At 53.0% G+C, this 26,591-nt stretch overlaps 3 protein-coding genes across 6 annotated transcripts; all 3 read right to left on the bottom strand.

The window, feature by feature from the left end:
* Positions 1-405: 405 nt before the first annotated feature.
* HEXIM2 (HEXIM P-TEFb complex subunit 2) lies at positions 406-5,259 on the bottom strand. Its single transcript, XM_045836749.1, has 4 exons — positions 5,128-5,259; positions 4,942-4,990; positions 3,995-4,104; positions 406-1,585 (listed from the first exon to the last, which is right to left on the bottom strand). The coding sequence occupies exons 1-4, from the start codon at positions 5,257-5,259 to the stop codon at positions 794-796; spliced, it is 1,083 nt and encodes a 360-aa protein (XP_045692705.1). The 3' UTR covers positions 406-793.
* Positions 5,260-12,283: 7,024 nt separating this feature from the next.
* On the bottom strand, positions 12,284-15,131 carry HEXIM1 (HEXIM P-TEFb complex subunit 1). The gene has a single exon (XM_045837160.1). It carries the CDS (start codon positions 13,935-13,937, stop codon positions 12,858-12,860), a length of 1,080 nt encoding a protein of 359 aa, XP_045693116.1. The 5' UTR covers positions 13,938-15,131; the 3' UTR covers positions 12,284-12,857.
* Positions 15,132-18,579: 3,448 nt separating this feature from the next.
* ACBD4 (acyl-CoA binding domain containing 4) lies at positions 18,580-25,080 on the bottom strand. 4 transcript variants are annotated; one of them, XM_045836594.1, is made up of 11 exons: positions 24,973-25,080; positions 24,729-24,877; positions 24,475-24,610; positions 24,109-24,229; positions 23,954-24,038; positions 23,553-23,673; positions 23,215-23,301; positions 22,840-22,910; positions 22,673-22,748; positions 21,842-21,978; positions 18,580-19,346 (listed from the first exon to the last, which is right to left on the bottom strand). In XM_045836594.1, the coding sequence occupies exons 3-11, from the start codon at positions 24,566-24,568 to the stop codon at positions 19,221-19,223; spliced, it is 918 nt and encodes a 305-aa protein (XP_045692550.1). In that variant the 5' UTR covers positions 24,569-24,610; positions 24,729-24,877; positions 24,973-25,080; the 3' UTR covers positions 18,580-19,220. The 4 variants fall into 4 exon arrangements, with proteins under 4 accessions (XP_045692550.1, XP_045692551.1, XP_045692548.1 ...); XM_045836595.1 differs by having other exon boundaries at positions 18,580-19,343; XM_045836592.1 differs by lacking the exon at positions 18,580-19,346 and adding an exon at positions 20,132-20,674.
* Between the last annotated feature and the right edge of the window lie 1,511 nt (positions 25,081-26,591).

Raw genomic sequence — 26,591 nt, 5'->3', positions numbered from 1 at the left:
GAAGATGGGGAGAATACAGAGACTGGGGGAAAAAACCCTGGGCCTTCCCCAAAGTCTCAGCTCCTCCCAGTGATCTGGCATCTTAAGTCAAGTTCCATCTGAAGGCAGGGGCTCCTACCTGAGCCCCCTCTCACCTCTGCACCCCCCCTCTACAAAACCTTAAGAGTAGTCTGACGGTCCCTGACACACAGCAGAACTCAGGCATCCTGAAGACCTTTTTTTTTTAATCTTCACCCAAGGATATTTTTTCATTTCTCTGAGACAGAAAGAGAGAGAGACATGGATGCAAACATTAGTACGAGAGAGAAGCATCAACCGGTTGCCTTCCCGTATGAGCCCAGACTGGGGGTCAAACCCACAACCCTTCAGTTTACAGAGTAGTACTCCAACCAACTGAGCCACACTGGCCAGGGGCATCCTGGAGATCTTGACAGGTCCCCAGCGCAGACGCCTGCTGTCCTCCCCGGCCTGGGGGCCTGGGGCAAGGGGGCCCTGGGGCCCCACGTCCCGAACCTATGTGGAATGAAGGTGCTTTGAACTTCAGAGCCCCCGTGAAATCAATCCCAGCCACTTACATCAGATTTCATCAAAACCATTTATTTTCTTTGTGAAAAATAAGATGACATCAAAGAACAAACTGTGGAAATGACGAGGTGGAAGTCAGGCTGTTCTCAGGGAGTGCAGGGTGCCCGCAGCGGTTTACACTGGCCCCCCGCCGCCCCGGAGACCCAGCCGGCCTGAGCGCGTGGGAAACGGAACTGTCCGCGTGGGCAACCCTGGCCGGGGGGGACTCCTAGGTGCCCGGCTCCCCGCCGCCACCACCGCCGAGGCTGCCCTCGCGGCGCCACATCTCATTCTCCCGCCGAAGCCGCTGGTTCTCCGTCCGGAGCCTCTCGACCTCGGCGGCCAGCTCCTCCACCAGGCGACAGGACTGCCGGCTGGCGCACCGCTGCAGCTGCTGCAGCCTCCTCGTCTCCTCCTCGGCCTGGGACAGCCTCCGCTCCAGGTCCAGGTAGTCTTGCACCAGCTCCTGCTTGCTGCGGCCCTGCAGGCTCTCCGTGTGGTAGCGCTCGTAGGCCTCGGAGAAATCCCTCTGCTGGAACTCGCCGTGAACTTGGCCCCGCCCGTCGCTGTCCCCAGCTTCACTCTCCCCACTGGAGCCTGGGTGGGAGGCCCCCCGGGGCACATCCAGGTCAGGCTCCTCGGGGTCTCGGTCATCCATCAGGAACTGGGTGGTGTTGTAGGGCGCCACAGGCTGGCCCTTGGCGAACATCTCCTCTCGGACCCGGGAGGCCCTCTGGCTCTGCCTCTCATCTCGCTGTTGCTTCTCGGCCCAGCTCAGCTCCAGGTAGGGCCGCCAGTGCCGCTTGCGCTTGGAAGGCCGCCGGCGGTGCTTCTTCCGGCTCAGCACCGCCTCCACTGAGTAGCTCCTTGGGCTGTGGGCCCCAGGACCCCTACCGTTCTGGCCCGGGCCACCATGATCTTCCTCCTCTGAGTGACTCTCCATCTGGGGTGTCAGGGGCAGGGAACTGCCAGGGTCATGAGGCTCAGGGGGTGTTTCTGGGCTCCCAGACGAGCCAGTGGTCTAAAGACAGAACATGAGGGAGGATGGGTCACGGCCAGTCGTTCCCTGGTGGCGGACACCTTCCGTGCCCCCTCCACACCCCCATCCCCACCTAAAACTGACCTTCTCCCACCCTGCTGCTTGTCCCTCTCTAGCTCTCGCCCTTCTGCGACCACTCATTTGTTTATCGCTTACCTGTCTACTGTCTGTCCCCAACACGCCCCAAGCAAACTCACAAGGAGAGCAGAAATTTCACCTGTGCATTCACTTTGTAACTTCGATGCTCCTCCCCATCAGAAAGGCCCCATGCTTTGCTTAACACTCGGCTGTCATGCCTTGAAAAATCTTTTTTTGAAACATTTCACTTACTTATTTTCAGAGACAGGGGGAGGGAGGGAGAAAGAAAGGGAGAGAGACATCGACTGGTTGCCTCGCACACCCCAACGAGGGATCTGGCCTAGGCATGTGACCCGACTGGGAATCAAACCAGTAACCTTTGGTTCTCAGGCTGGCACTCTCAACGCTCAGTCTACTGAGCCACACCAGCCAGGGCTTGAACTTCTTCTTACTTTTAGAATAAAGTGCGCTTTGCACTGAGCCCCACAAATTATGTAGCTGATCCTGCTTCCAGATATTTAGATAGCTAACTCTTTCATCCTTCCTCCTTTGTTCCAATGTTACCTCTTCAGAACGGCCCTCCCTGACGCCCTGTCTAAAGTAGCCCCCCAATCTCCCCTCCCCACTAACTCCCTATCACGTGAAAATTAGCATCCCACGTTGCACTAGTACATTCCAATTTACCATCTGACTTCCTCCTATAAGAACGTGTCTTGCCTGTTCAGTTCACCACTGCGTCCCTCCCTGTACATGGCCCAACGTAAGTGCTTAATAAACAGACGTGAAATGACATAAAGCCCATAAGAGAGGGGGATCCAAAAGATACTGGAACCCAAGGCTCTCCTGTCATTCGAGGGTGAAGAAGATGGAGTGTGTTTATTCCGGGCAGAAGTCGCTCCCATCCGTCTACACGACGAGCACGAAAGAAGATCTAACTAGGGAGAAGAAAGGTCAATCTCCAGTCTGCAGCTGAGAGAATTCTAGAACTTATCTCAGAGGTGCAAAGGATTCCGTCAAGAGAGTGTGCGTTCGGGGCATCTGGTTATCTGTCATGGTGAGGGTGGGAGTGCTGAGTGGGGAGTGGGGAATGAATTGCTCTAAGTTTGTGGTTTGGGGAATTCTAATAATAACCACTACCACTGGTACGTTGTCTCATGGTGCACAGCCCGGTTCAGAGACATCTGAGCCTGGCTCCATACAAGTATAGGGCACGTACTGGGGGTGCATGCAGCTCTGTAAGAGCTGGAGGTGTGTTACGTGGGTTTTGGAGACCATGGAGGGAACTGCAGGGGAAAGGAGGTATGTTGGAGTGCCTGTGTTGTGTTGTTACTTCACCTGCAGGGAGACCATCAGTTAAGGGAGACCGGCCTTGTCTCCATCGATGTTTTCGGCCACAGGAGACGGAGATCTGCCCCACACGGGAAGGGGCGGGCCACTGCCCGTGGGAACTCTGAGGCAGAGTGGCTTGGTTCTGGGTGCTCTGCAATTCACCTGCTCCCCACCGTCAGCAAATGCCCCTAACGGTCTTGCCCCTCACCCAAGCCAGCACGGCCCTCGGCCCCACATGCTGCCTCCCTCCTAAAGGCCTGCCCCTCCACGACCGTGACCACTAACTGCGGGCATGCTATGTGCCCTCTCTGAATCTTCTAGCCCTGGCACGCCATCGAGTCCAAATTAAATAAATCCAGGAAACACTGGAAGTGGCTGGGCAGGGTGAGTCAGAGCAGCTGAGCTCCCTCGTCACCCACAGGGAGTTGTGGACTAGGGGAGAAGAATGGGCAAGGTGGCAGCAGTGAGCACTAGCACAGGCCAGGAGGGTCCGGGCTCCTGCTGCCCGATCAGAAGGTGACATTCTGAGGGCCTGATACAACCTGTCTCTCCGTCTGTCCTGGGTGATACCCTATAGCCCACCCCAACCCAAATTCGGAACCAATTGTTGAGACTCTTTTACCTGCTATAACCTGGTTCTCAGCCTGGACAAAACACCAGGCAGGGTTCTGCTGTCGGAAGGCCCTAAGTTTAACCCCCGGATCTGCTGCTTGCTGGCTGCACATTCTAGAAAAGGTATTTCAGCCCTCAGAACCGTACCGTCTGTGACATGGAAATAAGAAGTGTCCAACCTTGAAGGGCTACTAGGATATCATGAGACGGCACAGACTCAGCATCTGGAATATTGCCCAGCACATAGTAGGGACTCATTGAAAAAATACTGGTTTTCCAAATCTGCCAACACATCTGAGATAAGAAGCTGGGATCCCGGGCAGCAGGCTCCGCGCACGGGGCACTCGGGGGGGTTGGAAGGGCGAGGCTTACCTTGGCCTCCTCCAGGGCTGCTGCTGACTCGGTATGACGGTCGGTCTGCTTCCCAGTGCCCACCTTCTTCGGCTCCAGATCTCTCAGCAGATGCCTTTCACTAGTGACACCTGCTTTAAACAACAACAGAAACCTAAGCGCCAAAGGAGAAATGGCAGGAAGACCGGCTGCCCGGCAACTTCTCACCGAGGCAGCGGCAGCCATTTTGTGGCCCCGGACCGACCTGCACACCCTCCCTCTCCAAGGAGGGCCCCGAGGGCCGCCTCCACGCCCCGCTTTTCACACCTCCGGCCCGCCGGGGGGCCGAATGGGGATTAAGAAGCCATCTCCCCAGTCCTGCTTCCCAGGCCCCAGGGCCAGGCTCACACCCTGTACTGTTTCCTGGAAGTCACCGAGGCCCAGGCTGGCTCCGGGGAAGGTGGGACTGAGCTTTGTTCCCCCAGCAACCAACGTGGGAGAGGAGACGGCCTCGGAGGCCAACCAAGTCCGCACGGCAACGGCCTGGAGAGGCTCGGAGTGGACTGGGTCTGTGGCTCCCACAAAAGGGGGGGTCCTTTCCCGAGGCCTCAGCCTTCACTGCAGCCCCCAACTCCTCCCCAGGCTGGGCTCCAGAAGTCGTCGGTGCCTCAGGAAACATGTCTGGGGCCTGGGCTGAGTCTGGGACTTGAGGCCTTTTCTTCCACACACGGGGCCTGGCCTGCCGCCCTCCTTCCTCTCAGGACGGGACACGGAGGGAAAGGGGACGAGATCTTCACATGACATGCAGCTGGGAGGGAAACCCAACTGGGATAAGGATGGAGTCCTTGGAAGAGAGGAAATGGTCCGGGAAAGAGGTTTTGCAAAGGCGGAACTGACCTATTTGCTGCCAAGGGCTATACACACGACTACACCCGTGTGCCTTTCTGTGCAATCGCCTGTCTGTGCAATTCCCAACGCCTCAGCCCTACCTCTTGCTGCATGCAGTTGCAGCAGCTGTCTGGTCAAGCCGCTCAGGCACTAAGGTTGGGGGGAAGGGAACGGCCTGACAGCGCGGTGCCTGCTGGGGATTGTAGTTCTCCTGCCCTTGGAAGGAGAACCCACATTCTGTCACGTCAACAGCTCTGCCGGGTACTTCAAAACCCAACTACCCTTACGCGGGAGTTGTCCCGCGGTCTCCTCTGCCTGTTTTGATTGGTCAGCTCGCCTGCCAATAAGGCAGTTTTGTCAACGTCTGCTGGCGGAAGCACAATCGGAATCCGCCTTCCAAGCTCAATTAAAGAGTTCATTGATGGCGTTAATCTTTACTAGGCAGAAAATAGATCCGGCTGAGAGGGGAGGGGCTGTGGGCGCGGAGGGATCCTCAATTCTAGAGGAAGGCGACGAGAAGGCTCTGTGGCTGCCGCCGCCGCCATTTTGGGCTGGGAGGAGGCAGCGGAGGGACTCGCTGCACAGTGAGAGCACCCCGTGGGGGGTGGTCCGGGCGTGGGGAGAGGCCGGGCCGAGTGGGCTGCCTGAAGTGGCGACGCCGGGAGACGGCGGGAAGTGGGACCGGGGGCCTAAGGGGGGGGTGAAGGTTGGCGTCTCCCCGGCAGGGCCTGGTCCTCAAACCGTCCCGGCAGCCCCGCAGCCTCGCCTCTCACAGAGGGCGGGGTTCTTGGGTAATTACCGCGTATTTCCCGAGACCCCAGTTAGGGAGAGGCCGAGTGAAACGGTTCTCTTCGGCTCTCTTCCCACTGGGGCGTAGATCATGCGGCCCAGCTCTGCGAAGTTCTTTTCCCAACCCCATTCGGCCTGGGTATGGCGGCGAGGCCCAGCGTAGCGGGAACCCCTCCCCAACTTCGACGGGCGAGGTGGGGAAGAGGCCAGATTCCAAAGATGGGCCGCGGGGGAGGGTGGAGGTCGCGGCACTGGCCGCGCGTCTCTCTCGCCTGGCAGTCAGGTGGAGACTCCGAGACATCCCGGTGCACCCACCACCATCCCCCGCCTCCTCCATACGCCAAGGCTGTCCCGCGGCCCAGGCTGCGAAACAGCCTTCCTCCTACTGTGACAACTTCTAATTTCCCCTGGGACCAGCAAGGTAGGGGCACGTGGGAACCTCCACGAGCCCGATGCCTGGAGATCTCTGAGCACGCTGGTCCTCAGGGTTCATCCCATCAGCGCCCATTCTCTGAACGACCTGAGCTCGCACGTTGCCAGCCACTTTGGGAAACTCCGAAAAGTGTGCTGTCCCACTTGTCTTGAAAGGTGACACCGAAGGGGTATGGGTGTTTGCCCTTTACAGGGTCGGGACACAAAATAACTTCAGAGTTGCCATGGCTCTGGGAGTAAAAGGGGAGGGGCCCGTTTCGGATGCTTCAGGAACATCTGTTTGCATTTTGAAATCTGAGCCATAACTTCTCCCTAAACTTTTGGAGGAATGTCTGCCCTCCTGGAGGGGAAAAAAACGAACGAATTCCACTGTAATCTTTATAAGACTACAAATTCTTTCCAGTTTTGAAGAACTTTTCTCCCACAAACTAAACTAAATGGGGGAATATTTTGCCACTAGTGCATTGTTACTAGGAAACCTCTATTTTGAAATTTCAAGTAATTTAAAAAAACAAAACAAAACACTCTTCTGTAGATCCTAGATGCTGCCCAAGCAGAAATTGCAGTTTGGAGGTAGGGGAGACCCGCTCTGAAGAAAATAGCCTGGCAGTACAGCTGTAGTAGCTTCTTAAAGATTGATGTTTGATGTGAAAGTCTTTTTTGAATTACAGATTAAACTACCGTGTGTCCTACTGCTGGGAATCTCAATTCAGGGAGATTTATAGCTCACGGGTAGCTTAATTCTGCAAAAATGTCATTTAAAAATACATATAGGTAGATTCTGAAGTTAGGGGAGTGACTGAGCAGTGAACTTTGTCTTTGAGAGGGTACCTTGTTGGCTCGTGTGTGTCTGTCCCCTGACTGGGGGTGGAACCCACAACCTTGGCGTGTCAGGATGAGGCTCCTTCTTAACCGAGCTCCCCTGCCAGGCAGAAGATACCTTACAGTGAGTCCCAGTGCCAGTTACAGATAGGTCATTTCTGGGCCTTTGGCCTCAGTAGAAAGAACATTGAAAGGTTCTTCAGAACTGAATCCTTGTGCCTCCTATTAATAAAGGAAATTTTTAAAAAGTTGTGAGAGTCACAGTTCTGTAGCTTTAACTATTTCCCCACCCACCGAGTATTTTCAGAGGCAGTCTTAGAACTGGATTGTGGAGATATGATCACCATCGACTGGTTCTTAATCCAAAATTTGAACCACTTAGTCCGAAATGGAACTAGTACACTCAATTTGTAGTGTAGGTTGACTTGGCTTAACGTCATGTTCACTTTACACTGTTCTTCAAGATGAGCAGATTTAAGTTAGGAAAAGTTGACACTAACTTGGTAGGAGTTAAGTTAAATAGTCATAGGAGCTAAAAAGGGGAGTCTGGAGATTGTCAAGAATTTAATGGAGGAGAATCCCAGACTCTTGTGATTCACCCTCCATTAAACCTTTGGATGTTACTAAGTGGAGCATACCAGGGACAGAAATTTGTTACTCATAAAAATGAAAGCTTATCCTCTTTAAAGTTGGCCAATAAGCTTTCCACTCCTCAATAAGAAAAGTTGGGAATAAAGCAAGTTCGTTGACGGAACAAAACATAGGATTGGAGGTCGGGAACTCCAAGTTCTGTTTCTGTGTGTGCTGCCACTGACTTGGTCGGCTTGGCAGGAGGCCAAAACCTGAAGATTAGGCCAAACTTCTGTTGCTGAGTCTACTCATCTAATGTTCAACCAGACCTTTGACTCCCTCCTCCTCTTTCAAACAAGTTGCTTTACAGTTTATGACAAATTCTACAAGACTGTATTGTATATGCCTGAGCTTCCTTTTTTTACATTTATTTTTTTATTGAGTTTATTGGGTATGCCTCAGTTTCCTAATTTGAAAATGGAATCAGTGCTGCCTCCCTCATAAATACCTTGAAGAGTAATCTTCAGTAGCTGTCTAACCCCCTATAACTTTGTTATTTGGGCACTTTAGAACTTACACTTCAAAGGTTATTTGGGGTAGTTGGGAGGCCTGCCCTACTGAAATGTGCCCCTGGCAGTACAGAGTGTGCCCATTCGGACAGGCTGAAGGAGGGTCAGGCTGTCAGGGTACCAAGTAGTTGTTACTATGAAGTTCTGGACATTTTACATCTGCCTGACAGCCCACTCTTGGGGACTAGTGGCTATTTGTGTGCAGGATTCATTGATTCTTTGTAGGAGTCCTCTTCAGGGTGAAGGTGCTTGCTTCTGAACTATTTGATTTCCACAATTTTTTATTCTTTGTATTTAGCTTTTACCATTCTTTTCTATCTTTTGTCTAAGTTGTTTAAATGTTTACTATTAAGTACACCTTCAGTAGTAACTAGAGAGGAGGGTGGAACTAACTTCTCAGACATTCTTCTCCATCCTCCAATTTGGTCTTCTGCCCTTGCCTGAAAGTTGTACTAGAGTTATCCATATATGCAGAATTGAATGTTTGGAGCAGGTTTCAGAAGTTCAAATTAACCTCCGCTGACTGTGGAGGTTAGGACAAGTTCATCTGAGTAGCTTACAAGAGTAGCTATCATTTTCTGAAATTTTTTTGCTCGGAGTACTGTAAAGCTCCCACATTTTCCTTCAGGGATATACTTTTTGCTCACCACAGACCCAGGGCTTTTTAACACTTCACACAGAGTCAGTGAATATGTCAAGTAGAATACGACTTCAGACGAGTGTTTACAATTCCCTTCTGAATGTTTGCTCTTGAAAAAAAGACTATGTAAGCCAATGTTAACTCCTCTTGGTGCTGTATTGAATGATCACACTATTTCAAAAGACTGAGAGTTTCCTGTAGCATCTCAACCATTTGAAAGAATTTTAATAATTGAACTGTCCCTAAAAAAAAAAAAGTTTAGTCCAGAGGATTTGTGAGAGCTACAGCATTGATCTGTCTAAACCCAGGCTTTGTTTTTTTCAACAAGAGAGAGAATGAGGTGGTCAGCTTTCCAAATTCAACGACAGCTGGCAAAGATTGATTCTTTGCCTGCTAGACCACAGATTTTGTTCCACTTGCAAAGTATGACTACTACAGTTTGGTCAGCAGGCCCCACTGTGTTCAGATCCTGAATTTGATACTCTCTTTTAAAAATTACTTTTCATCCTAGCATCAATAATTTACACTTTATGTAAGAATAGTAAAGTGGAATTTTATTCCAGTGATCTTGTCAAATGTGAAAAAATTTATTTAAAAAACCCCCAAACTGCCCTGTCTGGTGTGGCTCAAGGGACTGAGCGCTGGCCTGCAAACCAAAGCCAGAGGGTTGCCAGTTCAGTTGCCCATCAGGCACATGCCTGGGTTGTAGGCCAGGCCCCCGGCTGGGGGCACGCAAGAGGCAACCACATATTGATGTTTCCCTCTCTTCTTCCCTTCCCCTCCCTCTAAAAATAAATAAATAAAATCTTAAAAAATTAAAAACCAAAAACCCACACACGTGCAAGGGTACCTAACTAGGTACAAGTACTATCTTTAACCAACTTTCCTATCAAACTGTTATGAATATTGGTTGCCAGCTGTTCTGCATGTAGGTGGCCAGAGGGACACCTGTAACATATTACCTAATGTTTGACTAAATATGGTCCATTTTATTGTTTTTATTCCACACCTGAGATTGTTTTTTTATTGATTTTAGAGAGGAAAGGAGGGAGAGAGAAACATTGATTGGTTGCCTCCCATAGATGCCCGGACAGGGGATTGAACCGGCAGCCTAGGTTTGTGCCCTGACCTGGGACCAAACCACAGCCTTTTGGTGCATGGGATGGTGCTCCAACCAGCGGAGAAATCCAGCCAGGGGTATAGCTGGTTCTTTACTCTCTGATAGCAAATTCTTGGGTTGTGGATTTTTTTTTTAACTTCTTAGATTCACCCTGGTTTCTCTTATGAAGCCATTAGGATAAAATGTATTTATTTGCACTTCCCCAAGCAAAGCATTTTTTTAAATTTATATAACATTTTTATAAATCCTGGATGAAGTGAAAATTTAAAAATACTGATCAAATGGGAAGCTGCTGTATGCATGTGTAGCACACTTTATACTATCTTGTTTAATCCTTATGTAAAGTAGGCATAGCTCCATTTAGCTGATGAAGAATGACACTCAGAGTTGGAGAGATGTGTCCAGGATTGCCACTACTAGTATGTTAGAGGTATGCCTGGGACCCTGCTTCTTTGACCTCTAGTTTGGTGTAATTTTTTTATGATGTTTCCTCTCTTTAGAGATACCTGGTCTGTTTTTCAGAACTAAACCAGACTGGGACTCCCTGACTTTTTCTCTCCAAACTGAAATCTAAAGGGACCTGTCTCCTGAGAGCCCTTTTTATGTTACAGGCTAGCCTTGGAAAAGTTTTCCTTACTCAAAGAATTACTAGCTGTTCAACAAGCTGTCTCAAAGTTTGGGAAGCGTTATGCCTTGGCTTGATACCCAGGCCCTAGTATTAAAAAGGGAACAAACTGAAATTGCTAATGTGTGAGTATGGTCTTTTGTGCAACTCAGTTGAAATGTTTGGCAGGGAGCATTTCAGTGAAAGGCTAGCGTGGACTTCAGGATCATTTGTCATCACAACCCCCTGGTAGTTCAGTGTTCTGCCCTGAGAGCAGTATGCTAATCAAGTGTTTCAACATAGAAGTGTTGATGGAAACTCATTTCACATAAACCGCATCATTCAAAGGAGATAAATGTAATAAATATAGTAAAATGCCAATCCTTTTGAAAGCAGAATCCAGAAAGTTTATAGCTCAAGGTAAAATAATTTATGAGTTACTTAAAACGAAATATTTGTATTTTTTAAAAACAGCACTGCATTTGTCACCTAGGAGTAAAATGTACATAGAGTCTCTCCAAGGGAAACATGTAAGGGAAACAAAATACTTACTGAGGTTCTGAAAGCATCACAGGTTAACACTGCTGCATCCTAGTGCAATCAAAATGAGGGTTCTGCTCTGCACTGTGAAGCCAGAGGGCAGTGTTGCTGCTTTTCCACCTAGCAACCAGGTTTCTGGGACTACTGCATGATGTCATAGAAGGAATATTAAAAACACGAAGAAAACTTTCAAATTAGACATTTAATGTCATTTTTAGGCCAAAGAAAAAACTGATCATACATTGTCTCCAGTGAACCATCTGCCAGAAAAAGGCTAGCTCAATCCAGCTTTGAGGGCCAGGCTTGACCATCAATTTCCTTTGATTCATTGATTTGTGTATGCTCCTTTTGCATCATAAGGAGCATTCCACTCACCTCTTTCATTTAGCTGCAAAAGGAAGCTTTTCAATGGGAGGCTTTTTTCCCTTTCTCTGCAGGGTTTTTTTAACCTGCAAATTTGACAGTCTCATGATTCTTTGGAACCCTTTCCCCAGATAAGTGTACATGTAACATGAGTCTATATGTAATTTTGTGGGGTTTGTGGACCCCAAGTTAAGGAACTCCTGTGCTAAAGATTTGAGTAATGCAATTGCCCTAAGGAAACAGGTCAGGTGAAGATGGGCAGAGGTATCTATCCATGGTGACAGGAGGGAAGAGCCTTGTAATTTCTTATTTTGATTTTGGGGGCAGAAATTAATTCCCAGGGCCTCGATGCATTTTCAAGACTAGAACTATTCAAAATCTGCTGCCATCAGCACCGTTTAGGAGACAGAATAGCAGCTATATGGGGAGTATGTGCAGGGTCACCACTCTGCCCCCAAGGAGTTAATTTAGCTCTACCAGAAACTAAGTTTGATTTGCAGTAAAGGGGCATTTCTAACTTGACCTTCATGGAAAGGTGAACAGCTCCTGTTCTTTTTTGGTATAGGGAACACCAATATTGGATAGTTAGGGTATGTCCTTGGAATGCCCCAAACAGCTATTTCCTCCACAAATCCAATGTCCCCTAGTCTAAACATAATGTAAAGAGTTGCCCCACAAAGTTACCCAACTATTGCTTGTGCTAAGCAGTAGGTTTACCAAGAGCCTCTTCCAGGCATCCAGAAACTCCTTCCTGCCTCAAGTGGGGAGGGGGATATTACTAAAAACCTACTTGTAGGAATGAAATGAGGCTGTTAGTTGTCTAACAAACTGCCAAGTTAGATTTACATTTTTGTTAAGACTCTTGAATGGCTATTGAGAAACAGAAATTTTAAGCTACTGATTGGAGCCACTCTGTTCCCCAAACACCCAACACTGGTTTATTTCTCCAACATCAAGAAAAAAACCCAAGGCACTAGAAGCAAGCACACTTCAGTTTGAAGCTATTTAAATCTTTATATTTGCCTGAACTGTATATTGTAGCACACTAAAACCCATTCAAGTAGAAACTACAGATTTAAAAGTCTTCCATTAAAGATTTTTTCCCAAACTTAACAAATTTTATTTCTTTATCCCCTCCAAATGCAGTCGCATAAGTCAGTACTATATTTTATTAGCTCTAGAAATCACACTTAAAACTATGTAACATTAACGAATATTAAATTTATTATAACTAGAATGAATTTAATGGTTCTCAGATTTGGCCACCTTATAGCTCTGTTTAAGGAGAATTTTTAACAAAATGCATTATAACTTGGTCAAATTACTCACACACAAAAGAAAATCTAAAAGGAAAAGTAAAGCATCCCTCAGTTTCACATAATTAAAGAACAGGAGAAATTACGCAAGCTACATCATAGCTAGATTTACCAAACCAACCAAAGCCAGGGCATTTTCTGATTATGTGTCATAATAAAAAGGTCCACTGTCTTATATACACATGGATATAATGGTACATTCCATCACTGTAAAAAGTCCCCTTTGCCCCCTCCCCCCCAAAAAGTTGCAGTCTAGTCTCCAAACTTGGACGGCGGTCCTCGCTCCTGCTGTCGGTGCCGTTCGTTCTCCGACAGCAACTGGAGGTTCTCGGCGCGCAGTCGGTCCAGCTCCAGCTCCAGCTCCCGCACACGCGCGTCGTCACCACCCAGCCGCTTACTTTCCAGCCGCAGGCGGTTATTCTCGTCCTCCATGCGCGAGAGGCACTTCTCCAGCTCCAGGTACTCCCTGATGAGCTCCTGCTTGCTCATATTCTGCAGACTCTCCGCGTGGTACCGCTCGTAAGTCTCCGAGAAGTCCCGCTGCAGAAACTCGCTGCCGTCTCCTCCCATCCCGTCGCTGCCCCCATCCTCTTCTCCGGCCTCTTCCATGAACTCTTCATCGCTGGTATCGTCGGATTTGGCGGCGGCCCGCTTGGGGTAGAAGCCGGTTTTCAGATCCGGCTCCTCCTGGTCGTGATCATCCATGAGGAACTGCGTGGTGTTATAGGGAGCGACCGGCTGGCCCTTGGCGAACATCTCGGCTCGAATCCTCGAAGCTCGCAGGCTCTGTTTCTCGTCAAACTTTCTCTTCTCCTCCCAGGTCAGCTTGTAGTATGGTTTCCAATGCCGCTTCTTCTTGGAGGGGCGTCTCCTATGTTTTTTCTTGCCTAGCTGTCTCTGCTGCTGTTTCCACGACTCCTCACCCCCAGCGGCAGGAGCCCCCAACTTGTTGGCCTCGGAGTCATGACAAGGCTGGGCGAGCTGTTCGGCCTCAGGCCTGGGTTCCCCTCCTGCTGCCAGCAGGGGTGCTCCGCCAGCGGACAACTCGTCTCCATTCTGACCCCTTTCGTCCGCTCCCGGGCAGTCAGCTTCTGGACAGACCTGGGTCTGCACAGGCGAATGGGGTTCCAGGCTCCCTTCCCCCTCCTGCCCTGGACGGCCATCCGACTGGGGGGACGCTCTCGATTGCCACCTACTGTTGTCCGCTGGCACCCGCTCCTCAGCGTCTGGGGGGCGATCGGGGTTCCGCTCTTCTTGGACAGCATCATCAGCACCTGTGCAGTTGCTGGTTGGAGGCTGGTGCTGATATTTCGGCAATAGTGGCTCGGCCATGGCTAACAGAGTCCTTTTCTTGAAGTTTGAAGAATTTTGGCTGGAAGTCCTTGAGGAAAAAAGAGGCTTTTCTTTTCTTTCAAAAAATGTCCAACACAGAGTCCACTTCGGTAATTCCCGCAGTGATGCCTTTAGCCAGTCCTGTCAGCAAACTCCAAATGCAACTTGGGGGAGCTCAAGACAGTAAAGGGTTAAACGCCACAGCGCGGCCAGCTAGCAGGTCCAAGGGGGTGCAGCAGCAGAACAGTACGTAATGTATGGAGAGGGTCCGCCTCAAGCCTCGCCTCAGAGTGCCCCCACGAAGGAGGGATTGCTGGGCTAGAAGATGAGGTCAAGTCCAATGGGTTAAACCCAGCCCCGAAAGGGTTAAAACGACCCGATGACGCTGCCTCCGAGGGGCTGGATCCACAAAGGGTTAAATCCCCTGCCGCAGAGCCCACAAGGGGTTAAGGTCCCAGAGCCACCTCCTCCCACTTCCACGGGTGTCGCTCCAACCCGAGCTTCCAGTTCCTTAGGCCGGGCCGGAGCCTCATCCGAGGACAGACAAACTCATCTCCCCTTTGGCTCGATGCTCTGCTCAGCTCAGTTCTCCACCTCCTCCTCTTTTCCTCCCTCCCCCTTCCCACAGCTCCTCTTCCGCCTCCTTCCCCAACTTCCCCTCCCAACCTGCCTCTCCACCTGCCAACTTCCAACTGCTGTCTCCCAGCCCTCTGCGCCACTTTTATATAGACGCTTGTCCGCCCCGCCTATGCGCATGCGTAACGGGGTCCCCATTGCAGGAAGCTGGGACTCGTAGTTCCCATCTTTTGGGCCCGCCGTCCTCGCGCGCCGTGCGACGTAGCCAATCTCAGAACGCGTGGGGGGCGACTTCCAGGCCACCTTCCTCCATCCCTTAGCCCTCGCTGGAGAAACGTGAGCGACCATTGGCTTAGAGTCACAAGTATCGCGGAGGAAGGAATGCCAATCACAGAGAAGATGGGGCGGGTTCTGGACCATACCATTATCCTTCAGGAATACGAGAAGATTCCATGATCTAAGAAGGCCCGCACAGAATATTTTCATGAAAAGGTGCGTCTTAAAGCCTGTTATCGTTTTCTGTTCTCAGTGGAAGGGTTCTGAAAGTCATAAACATTTGTTAACTATAACAAAAAATGGTTTATTCCTAAAAAGTAGTCCCTAAAATGGAAAAAAAAATTAAATCTAATAAAGAGATATGTTGGCACAGGGACGGTAACTCTCGATTCTTAATATTACAGAAATGGTTTCAAAGTGTGTGGTTAGTGCCTGGGACTGACGTTTGCGGACGGATATTTGAATATATTTTGTGAAATAGGGAAAAGCGCATGAAGAAGTAAACAAATGAGGAATAAAAAGTGCCGCCTTAAAGGGATAGTGTGACTGTTAGCAATCAATCTCGGACTAGGCCTCAGAAGATGAGAAAGCAGGTTCGAGTCCTGAGTGACGTCCACCCTCACACTGGCCTCCAGACCTATGGGCGAAAATGACCGAGTCCAGCCATATGTAGCCTAGGCTCGCGGCCGCCCCAGGGATCAGTGCAAAATGGTGGGCCGCGACTGAGCCTCTCTCCTGGGCCGGAAACCAGGAAGCGGGGGGTGTGCGACTGGAGTTCCCTGGGAGCCCGAGGCGGGAAGGCGACACCCAAGGGCCTCAGCTTCCATCGAAGAAAATGGCCTCTTAGGGATGTCTTGGTCTGTTCATTTCCAATCCCACCTGGAGCATTACCTGAGATGGACAGGGAAGTCGCTCCAGTGAACCTTGTATTTGGGGAGGGGCTTGAAATTAATAATGAATTTAAATAATCGCTCCTGGCTAACAGAGAGAAAGAGAGAAGGGGATATCACCCACAGAGGCTCTTCCTCATCACTGGGCAACAGCGGGAGGGAAGCAGAACCAGAGAGTAAGGAGGAGGCCTTGCCCAGAAACGGGGGCAGGAGATTTTGGCTCATGACTGTGGGGTAGACTCAGGGGGAGAGAGAAACAACTTGTTCTTGAGAAAAATTTGCAGATTCCAAGCATCTGCTCAAGGGACAGAGCCTGGGAATAGCCCAAACCTTTGGACCTAATCACTTAGGCCTAAAATCCGGTTTAATCTTAACTTCTCCTTTTTGCCACATTCGTATTGACCCATTCTTATTTCTTCCTGAATAGCAAGGGCTGACGTTCCAACTGCATTCCACTGTTGCCCAGGCAGGGTCGGAATTACTGTCTCCATTTTAGAGATAAGTTTCTAAGATTCATAGGAACTAAGTGACTTGTGCAAGATCACATGACAATTAAGTGGCAACTCTGGCTAGTGTGAAGGTCTTTGTGACCTCCTGTGCCATTTTTCTTGCAGTCACAAACACAAAATTCCCTTCTTTCTCAAGAACTCTGCATTTAGTTCCTTTACATTCCTAACAGCTTCAGCCTAAGTCAGGCCCTTACTCCTTCATTTACAAAGATTTGTGAGGAGGGTATGCCCTGCCTGGCGTGGCTCAGTGGATTGGCTGCCAGCCTGTGAACCAAAGGGTCACCTATTCCATTCCCAGTCAGGGCATGTGCCTGGGTTGTGGGCCGGGTCCCCAGCTGGGGGCATGCGAGAGGCATCCACACATTGATACCTCTCTCCTATTCTCCCTTCCCCTCTTTCTAGAAATAATTTTTTTTTTAATCTTTAAAAAAAAAAAAAAAAGGAGGGACCAGTAATGTCATCCTTGCTGTTCATGGACTGTGTAGAGAGGCCATCAAATCACAGTGAGCCAAAATGGCGAGTGACAAAAGTCCAGTAGGGTTTGTGAGCCAAGCTGCTTAGGAGTTGGGAATTGCGTACAGGTTTGAAGGGGAAGTAACTTATGGCTGTCTCTGAAGGCTGAATCGTTTTCGGGCAAAGTGGTATGAAGGAGAGGCATTTTATGAAGAGCAAGCATCATGTCCAAAGAAAGGACTAGTCTGAGAATTCAGGACTGGTTCTGTGAGAAAGTGGTGGGGGGGGGGGGCCCCAAAGGAGATGGCACGCAGGAGTGGCCCTGGGGTACAGCCAGACGTGTTAAATTGACCATCCCAGCCTGTTTCCCCTGAGCTCCCGAGAACTCCAGCCCATCTGAACAGTCTGCCTTCTGTGCTGCTTCATCAGTCAAACACATGGTTCCTTAGGAAGGAGCAAGAGCTGCCCCTCACCCTGGAAGTTGGGCCTCCAGTCTGTCACCGAGTTTTCAGACTCCAGAGGACTAGTGTGTACTCTCAGTCAGGGCTTTGGAAGGTGCCGCTGAGCCCAGCCTCGGTTTACTGGACGGGGTTCAGCTGTGTGGGCTCACTTGGCACACTGGGAGGGGTGCCCAGACTACTAGGTTGTGGAATTCCAGAATTCTATCAAAAGGGAGGTCAGGCACCTTACTGTTAGCTGTGTTTTACCCTTTGCCCGGTATTTTGGATGCCCCGGTCATTTTAAACACAGAACTGCCTTACCATAAAGACATCACCATCCTTATTTTGCCAACAAGATAACCCAGGGCCTGAGTCCTGCGGAAGTCATCCAACTAGGGTGCGCTAGGGGTGGAGCTGGCTTCTGCCCCACACCTGCCTCCCTGGCACCACTCTGGTCCCTGCCTCGCTGCCTTGCTGTTGCTCGTAACACGGGGCCAACTGTGGAGCCACAGGGCCTCGTGCCTGTTCTGGGGGTTGCCGCCTTGAGAAAAGGAGCGAGGATCAAAGAGTGCCGGCTTCCAAGCCTGGAAGTGATGGCCGAGCCTGGGAGAGTTGGCAGGGACAGGGGTTGACCCAGATAACTCAGGAGTTTAAGGATCTCCAAGGAAGGGCCTTCAGAACTGCCTCTTTCTCACCCCGGGGCACAAAGGCCCTGGGTCCCAGGTGGTGGCAGCTACAGGGGGCTCAAGGCTGCTGCAGCCCTCCACAGGTAGAGACCCTGGCCAGTGGCCTCTGCGGCGCCAACACAGCCTAGACAGCAGGGCTGGTGCTGGCCAGAGGAAGGCCAGGGTTGCCAGGCAGTGAGGAAAATTCAGTACTCGAGCAGACAGCATCACCCAAAGGTCTGTGCCCACACAGGCGCTCTGGCCCTCCCGACTGGGGCTCCCAGCTCCCTTCCCCGAAGGCCAGGAGCGTGGGGAGGCTCCCGCTTGGTCTTCACCTTCCAGAAAGTTCCCTGGGAAATGTCCCTTCCCTATGGGGTTCACAGGAAGGGGGCACCGGGAGCGAGCAGCTGAGGGGGGAGCAATGGGTACTTCTGTGGCCAGGATGTCGGGACCCCAACCCTAAGCTCAATGCGGGGAGCAGGGAGACGTCCCAGTGTTGCGGTGCTGACAGAGCAACGCCAGGGCCCGCAGGGCGGTGGACAGGGAGGGGCGGGTAGGGCTGAGCCCTTGGCCGGGACCCTGTGGTGGGTGTGGCTTGTGCCCCTCCCCACAAAGCCCCAGCTCCCCCCCTCTGGTGACACCCCCCTCTCCTCTGCTTCCGCCTTTTCTCAAGACCTCGGGCTCTGTGTTTCCTAAACTTGGCCACAGAGGAGCGACAGTTTTCCTCCCTTAGAAACACCAACCAGTAGCGTCTTGTGCTGTCCGAAGGGGTAGGGATGGGGGGGAAGAGACTGTGCCTCGCGCGCTCCAGACTCGATTTCTGCTTCACTTCGTTGACGACAGAAGATTAAGGTTTTATTTTATTTAGTGAAACGTTCATGTGTAAGCGAATCTTCCGCGAAGATGTCCTGAGTGTGTGTGGGGAGAGGCAGGCTAGCACACGGAGCTCACGCCCCTCCCCTGGGGCCTGTTTCCCTTGCCTTCCCCCAGCTTGGCGGGGCCTCCTGGCCTCCCTCCCGAAGCCTCCCAGCCAACCAATCCCAGGACCCAGCCCAAGTCCCAACTTGCCCAAGAACTAAGCCTCCACAGAGAGAGGCTGGGGTAGAGGAGTCAGGTGACCTAGGGGGTGGGGAGGGGAGGGCAGAGGCTGAGGCACGGCAGCCCCGCCCCTGAGTCACAGGCCAACCCAGAACCCAAGAAGTGCACCGCAAAAGCAACCTTCCAGGGAAAACTGGGATGGGTTGGGGGCGGGGAGAAGCATCCCAGCGAAGCTACGGTGGGGGGGGGGGGGGAGGAAGGTGGGGTCTTATTTGTTCCTCCCCCAGTAGGGGTGGGGTGCCAAGGCAAACACTGATTGGTGGTGGTGGTGTGGGGGCGGGGATTAATGTGGTTCTCCTAAACCCAGCGAGGCTCAGGGCACGGCCGAACGGGACTCGGCCTCCTCTGTTGGCTGCGGAGACTCCTTCATTGAGAGTCACCTCTTCTGGGTCCGAAACTGTCTGACGAGCCACTGGACAATGAAGGGCCACAGGAGGAAGAAGAGCAGCGTAGTACCAGAGAGCCTGAGGGGCCAAGGCCGAGCACCGGATGGGGGCCTCTGCTGTCGAGAGGGAGGGAGGGAGGGAGTCAGGGGCCAGCCCATGCCTCAGCACTGACTGGGCCCTCCTTAGGAACCCGATTGCAGAACTCAGTGGGAGCTTCCACTTCCTCAAGATTGTGAGGACTGGGTCAGAGAAGCCCCTACCCCCATATCCGCACCACTAGAAGGGAAGGGATCCTGGGGTTCCTGGTGTGTCCCTGACAGATTAGCTCCACTCACTCCCATGTCCTCCTTCCAGGACAGTCCAGGTGCCCAGAGGGCTGGAAGAGGGAGGGGCTGCAGGGGGGTGGGGTGGAGGACTGACTTCTGGGCTGTCTCCTCTGGGCCGCAGAGCAGTGGCCCTGCTGGTGTGGCCTGAGACCCCGCATTGTAAAGGATGTGCCGCATATTTCAAATGAGGATCTGAGTGCTCCGATTTCAGTCTCTAAATATTCTTTGCTCAAAGGAGCCAGGGCTCCTTGGAGAAGTGGCTGGTTCCAGGTCTGGGGCAGGAAAGGCAGAGGTGAATGTGGGACATCTTGTGCCAGAAAGCAAGGAAGCTTTTAGGCATGAGCGAGGTCACGACAGGCCCCAACCCGAAGGGTCTCCTCGGACCAGAGCTGTGACAATCTGAGCACCGAAAAGAAGGGTGGCTGGGGCTGCCTGAAACACTGAGTGTGAAATCCGTGAGTCCGCACTGACACCCAAAGAGGGGGCAGGTTGGAGATTTGTCACCACTGAGGCTGTTAAAGCAACTCCTTACTTTAAAGAGAATTAAAGAGGATTAAGCACTTATTCTGCTTTTTCATAAGACACTGTATTTCAGGGAAATCCTCGATCAAGGCAACTACTTGAAAATAACAGCTAATAAGTTTTAAAGGAATAAAAGAATTTAAAAGTAAACTCCCTTGGCAACCACTAAATAAATTATTGATTTAGACAAGGATTGCCTATCAAGTGTTGTCCAAGCCCATGTGAGAAACGGGCTGGACAGGGAGCCGGACCTTCCCTGGCTCCTCTTCCACGAGCAAAACAGCTTCACAGTGGTGGGGTGAGACTGTCAGCCCTCGTCCATGGGAGTGGTCCACGTTAGAATCCCTCATGGGCGTACATCCGGATACGCATCCCCTGGTGTGAAGGACCTCACCTCTCATGAAACCTGGTCATGTGAACTAGACACCAGGATGCAGGCAGCCCCCCAAAAATGAGACATCTCTACAGGACCACTGGCTGAGTCTCATCAGCAAGTCGACAGCAAGGAACATGGACTGGTCTGGACTACAGGGGTCTTGAAAGGACAGGAACCAGCTGCAGCATGTGCTCCTGGGCTGGACGGACAGACAGAGCAGCTGGAAGGGGAGAGACTGAGGTTTGGACTGGCCAAGTGATGGCATGAAGGCACGCAGTGTGATAAAATGAGGTAGTGGAGTGTTCTTATTTCTAGAGATGCAGACCCAAGTATTTCAGGGTGGAAATCTTTAAAGCTGTCAGCATATACAATTAGGAAAAGGTACACAAAATTTTTAAAAAGCCAGGGAAGGGGGCATTGAAATGTTAGCCACCGTAGATGTAAGGAAATTCCTGTCACCTTCGTTGATACTCCTTGTGCCAGGGGTACCAGGGGTCACCCAAGTGACCCCCTTGTCCAGCAACTCAGCCCTCGCCTGCCCCCACCACCCCAGGCTCCTCGAGAACAGACCCACTCAGAGGTGGTGGTGGGTGTCAGTTTTGGACGGAGAGAAACCTAGGACCTATCACTTAATGCTACTAATACTAGTACAGCTCTGTCACTTAATGCTGCTAATAATGCTAATAATAACAATGAACCACATTCCAGGAGGCACTGGAGAAGCACCTATATGCATGACCTCATCTAACCCGCACAGCAGCTCTGTGAGCTTCTTCCAGGCTGTGTGCCGCCAGGTCGGTCACTCAGCCTCTCAGAGCCTGAGTTTCCTCCTCAGTAACAGGGAAATGCACATCTGTTTCCTAGGGTCGTTTTGTGAAGTACGTGAGCTAATGCAACTAATGGTATTTAGCACACAGCCGGGACTTCAGAAATGCGAGAGGCTGAGGTATAAGGGGCAAACGGATCTTGGGGATTGGTTGAGGGGAGGGAGTAAGGGATGTAAGGGCTGAATTGTTTGGGGGTAAACCCTAAATCTGGGAACAGAAGTCCTAACTGAGGAGCAACAGGGGCCCCCAGCCCCAATGCAAAGAGCAGACACATCCTGTTGGAATCAGTTCCCCTGCTCAGTGTCTCTTCAGGCAAAGGGAGGCAGGGCAGGAGGCAGGGCAGGCAAAGGGCGGGGTGGGTCGTGCTTCCCCACTCTCCCAGGAGGAAGCACTTCAGATGCCTGAGCTCCCTGCTGGAGAGTTACACGGTTCTCCAGAGGAGGCAAGCGTGGGCAGGTGGAGGTGTGGGTTCAGAGAAGTGGCTGGAAGAAGAGCCCGGAAGAGAGGCCTTCGGAGCTCTGCCCCAACCTTGCCCTGGGTCTTGGGGGAGAGGGGCTCACCTGCGTGGGGCCAGGCATGCTCTCCAGGCTCTGCAGCCTCCCCTGGACGTCCCGCATGCTCTCCTGCAGTGCTCGGACTGTCCCCACCAGCCACGTGTCCAATTCCTGGGGCCCGGGCAGGCTGCCTTTCAGCCCCTCTGTGGAGAGCAGACACGTAAGGAGGAGGACTCAGGAGGAACTCAGCTAGGGGAGGGTGGGGGCAGGCGGGGGCCAGCCCAGGAGAAAGTTGAGAGCAGGGCACCACCCTTTGTACCAAGTGTGACTTTGGTAGAGCCCGTCCGCATGGCTGAGTAACCGGCCACCAAGGGTAGCTGTGCCACTTTGGGCAAGTCAGTAACTTTTCTGAGCCTCATTTTGTCATCTGAAGATTAGGAGACCTTGTCATCCCCTTCACAGGGCTGCTGGTTCAAAAGAATATTTATGAAAAGTGCCCTTTATGGGACATGGCACACTGGAAACTATAGAAAGGGACAGGGCAGAAGTCACTGTTGTCCTTTGAGAGTCCCAAACAGGAGGCCCAGAGAAAGAGAATGACTCCCAAAGCCGTGCACCCATAGCTGTGGGTGGGGCTAACCCCTCCTGCCCCAGCTGCCCTTACTCAGGGCCTGATGGCTCCTGACTGAGGGCCCTCAGCAAGAGGAGGGGGGGCAAGGACTTTGCCCATCCAGGCTGGCATCTGGCTGTTTGGCAACCCTTCCTGGGCAGAGGCTGCTCTCTCCAGTGCCGAGCTGGACTTTCATCTCTGCCCCAAGAGGGCAGCCAGGGGGAGGCCTGGGGCACTAGAACCATGGGGAAGGGCAGAAGGGGGTTAAGGGTCAAGCAGTGGCTCACCTTTCTCTGTTGGGGGCACGGGGCTGTCTCTGTTGTCGGGCTCTCCTCCAGGGGCGCCCTTCTGCTCTGCCCAGACCTGGCAAGGTGAGTTACAAGGTCCCAAGGGAGCAGTGAGAGCAACTGGGGTGCAGTAGGGAGGGGAAGGAGGGGACAAGGGGTTAGCTCACCAGCTCAGGCTCCAGCTGCTCCAAAGAATCACAGAAAACCTCAGAGTCCAGGTCCCTGGGTGGCGGAGACTCTAGGGAGGGCGTAGGGAGGTTAGCGACAAGAGGGAGGCTATGGAGGGAGGGGAGGAGCGAAGCACTGGGCAGAGGCAATAGAGATACTGTTGCAAGAGGCACAGATGGGTCCCAGATACGAGGCCCTGGAACAGGAGTTCCAGAACCTTCCCCCTGGCTTCCCCTGGAGCATAGGAGTTCTCTGTCTGTGGGCGTGCAGTGTGAGGGGCACAGCATAGCACCCAGCCTCCCTTTCACCTACCTGGAGGTCTCCCCAACCCTGGCCTGCATTTGGCCCTCTGCCCCTCCTGCCCAGCCACTGACCTGGGCTTGGGGTTGCTGGTTCCTTGAGGAGGCAGGGAGGCTCTGGGGCAACGCCAGCATCTCCATTCAGTACCTGCTCTTTCCAACCTGCACAGACACAGCACCCAAGGATGCAGGTGGTAAAAGGCTGGCACCTCCCAGTGAGATCAGACCTCGGTTTCCCATTAGACACGGACTCTGCCTGAAACCCGCTCCATCTCGGGCAGTGGCTGGGGTCCTTACAGGGAGATCACCTGAAGCCCTCTGCCCCCGGATCCCCCTCCAGCTAAGCAGCCCCTTCAGCCTGAACCTGTGACAGTTCACTCAGCACTTGTGGAGCTCCCATTCTGGGGCCTGACCTGTTACCCTTCTCAGGAAGGTTTCTGGGGGCCTTGGCATGTCAGGGATCAGCCGGTACAGGGGCTCAAAGTAACTGAAAATGTCGTCCGCCACCTCACCCAGTGGCACTGTGTCAATCACCTGTGGGGAATAAGGTATACTGAGGGAGTAGCTAGCCCCTTCACCCCTGCCCCCTGTCCCTTTGAGCTGGGCCCCTCCACCCTGCTCCTGCCAGCTTACCCTCCACCTTGTGCCCGGTCAGAGGCCAGAGACAGGGCTGAGGGGACAGCATGAAGGTGGTAATTCCAACCCGGGGCCCACGTCAGGAAACATAATGGGAGCAGCACTGGAAGGACGAGGGGCAGGCCACCTAGCTGGGAGCTTAGGGACAGAGAGGAGCCCACAGCGTGTCCCTCCCTACCTTCTGTGCCACCACCTTCATCTCAGCGATGTAGGCGGACATGGCCTCCTCCCTGCTCATCTTGCCCAGGCTGTTCCAAGCATCCCTGAGGGCAGAGAGCTATGAGAAGCTGGTTGACAGCTGAGGCTTGTTTGCCCAGCCAGTAGGGAGCTCACCACTTATATCGTCCAATGGGGTCCCAGAACCCAGGCCGGGGAACCTGGCAGGGCCCCATGGTAGCCTGCTTGTAGTAGCTGTAGAATCGAAGCATCTCTTCATAGGAGGGGCGGTAATAGCCTGGGCAGGAAGTTGGGAAGTGGAGGGCAGAGCATCACCCCCAGCTCCAAGAGGATGGAGGTGGGGGGGAGAGCCACCCTAGGAGAGGGCAGAGATGGTAAGCGTTCTACCAGGCGCAGGAGGCAGAGGGGACCCACCGAGTGACCCAGGCAGAGACTTGTCCGCAAAAACTGGAGGGATGAGAACCTCCTGGGAGGCAGACCCCAGCCACCTTGACCCCCCAATGCAGGTCCCGGTGCCCTCACCATCACTGTTCTTAGGCAGGTTCTGAATGACTCTGACCGCGGCCTGGAACTGTTCCTGGCACTCCGGTTCTGGGATTTCATTCTTGGTACCCATTCCCAGCTGCTCTGAGCACCGAGGCCCTACTTTTGAGCAACTCTGCAAGAACAAGCCTCTATGTGAGCAGACCTCCAGAGTCCACCCCGGCATGCACCTCCGTAAGCCACTGATCCACTTTCCAGAGGGGCAAACTAAGCTCTTGAGAGGCCTGAGATACCCGTGGAGGTCAGAAGCTGTGCCTGGAGACTCCTTTTTCTACCCCAAGGCAGCGTTGGTACGGCTGGGGTGGGTAGCGCCGTCCTCGGCGGCTGGGTAGAGAAGTAGGTGGTAAGGGGTCTCAGTGCCCCTTTAAATCATCTCCAACTCCTAGACAAGGGAATGGGCGAGCCAAGAGGAGTCAGGTGGGCGAACAGTCCTCCCACCCCGGCCTCCGCACCCCGGCCCGGCAGCCCGGCACTCACCCCGCAGAGCCCCCTGCCCGTACCCTGGGTCCTTTCTCGCCACTAGCCGAAAGCTTCCTACTGACCTCCCGGCCCAGTGTGGCCGGGATGGGGACGCGGGGCGAAGGGGAATTTAAGCCAATGAGAGAGCCCATCTTAGATTCGGCTTTTACACCCCAGCCACTCAGCGAGGCCCTTTCAAGATTATGCAAATAGTTAGCTGCGCCTCTCCCAATCAGGCGGGCCGAATCCTGCCCTGCGCTGCCAGAGGCGGGCGGAAGCGCCTCCTGGTGGACTTACTGAAATAACGCGGAGCATTCGCGCCCCCTGGTGGAATCACGTCTGTCAGCTGAGCCCAGGTCTCTTCAGACACCAGTAGCTGTGGATACAATAGGGAGTCCTGTCCCGGCGTCTGGAGTTCTGGAGCAGGGGCCTCGGGGCTGTTTCGGAAGGCTTAAGCCAGGAGAAGAATGAGGAAGGTCATTCTGGAGGGAGGAATTGCAGGATCAAAAGTGCAGAGGCGAACACTTGACATCCCAGAAAGAATATCCAGAGAGGGACGGGGACCCAAACCAGCATGTGGAATCTGAGTCCAGGATATTTAAAAATAGGGCGGAACCTGAGGCAAAAAGTTAGTAAATCTATGTGCCGATGTCACGCTCTGGGCCGCTGCGGAATGGCCGCGGGGAGTGGCAGCGGGCGACCAGGTCTTCGCCCCCGAGCCAGAGCACGTTCAATGGACAACGCAGACGTGCGCGCACATGCAGTCACCTGTCCATCCTACCCTTCATGCACAAGTGCGCGAGTGGTTTTACATGCAGTAAGTGCATACTGGACGCTGTCACTAGAATCCGCACTCGACGCTCCACCGTGGGTTGATGTTACTGACATGTATGCAGAGTGCAGCGGCTGTCCCGGGACGATTAAGGTCCCGGTGAGGGTGTCAACCCCCCGCCCCCCCCACACACACACAAGCCTCGAACCCCAGAACCCAGTTCTGCCAACGACTGTAGACTCCAGACCAGTCCACCTCTCGAGACTCCTACAACCGAGGGGTCGGCCACTGGCCGGGCGCTGAGAGGGTTAATCCTAGGAGGTCACAGCATGAGCCCTCCTGCGCCCCCACCCACCCACCACTTCCCGCTCCCCAGCTCCTCCGGTTCGGGCTGCCCTCCCGCCCGGCTCTGCTCCCAGGGCCCTATCGGCTTTCCGGGACCCAGTACCCTTGACCCGGGACGAGTCGCCCTGGAGACCCCGTCTTCCCCCTGGCTCCCTTCTGAGGCCTCCGGGTGGGACTGGGGAAGGTGGGGAGGAGTCCTGAGTCTGTGCTGAGTTCGGGGCCCCGGGAAAGGTGTCTGTGCGGGAGGACGACCCTCGTCCCCTCCTCCGGTGCCCCTAATGGAGGTTCCGGTCACCGACGAGGCTGGGATCCGCTTGGCAAATGGGGAGTCACGAGCAGGGGCGGAAAACGGAGACTCGGGGGAAGGGGGCCGACTCGGGTGGGCCCCCTCCCCCGACCCCTTCTGGGCCTGGAGTCCCCGCCCCCTCCCCTCGCACCTCCCTTGCTCGATCCTCCGCCCCGCCCCCTCCCTCTGTGTCCCTCCTTCCCAGAACCTCGTCCTTTCTATTCTCCCTCCTCC

The sequence above is a fragment of the Phyllostomus hastatus genome, unplaced genomic scaffold (genome assembly GCF_019186645.2).
Source record: "Phyllostomus hastatus isolate PE091 unplaced genomic scaffold, TTU_PhHast_1.1 phas_contig_210, whole genome shotgun sequence".
Lineage (NCBI taxonomy): Eukaryota > Metazoa > Chordata > Mammalia > Chiroptera > Phyllostomidae > Phyllostomus > Phyllostomus hastatus.
Note: the sequence above shows the minus strand (reverse complement) of the source record. Positions and strands in the feature narration are given on the sequence as shown.

Coding starts and splice junctions, on each gene's coding strand:
- HEXIM2 (XM_045836749.1), bottom strand. CDS start 5,259: ATGAACTCTTTAATTGAGCTTGGAAGGCGGATTCCGATTGTGCTTCCG. Junction 4,105..4,941: donor GCAACTGCATGCAGCAAGAG/GTAGGGCTGAGG, acceptor TGTTTAAAGCAG/GTGTCACTAGTGAAAGGCAT. Junction 1,586..3,994: donor CAGCCCTGGAGGAGGCCAAG/GTAAGCCTCGCC, acceptor TTCTGTCTTTAG/ACCACTGGCTCGTCTGGGAG.
- HEXIM1 (XM_045837160.1), bottom strand. CDS start 13,937: ATGGCCGAGCCACTATTGCCGAAATATCAGCACCAGCCTCCAACCAGC.
- ACBD4 (XM_045836592.1), bottom strand. CDS start 24,568: ATGGGTACCAAGAATGAAATCCCAGAACCGGAGTGCCAGGAACAGTTC. Junction 24,039..24,108: donor CCCATTGGACGATATAAGTG/GTGAGCTCCCTA, acceptor CTCTGCCCTCAG/GGATGCTTGGAACAGCCTGG. Junction 20,675..21,841: donor GCATGCCTGGCCCCACGCAG/GTGAGCCCCTCT, acceptor CTCCCCTTCCAG/CTGCTCTGTCTGTCCGTCCA.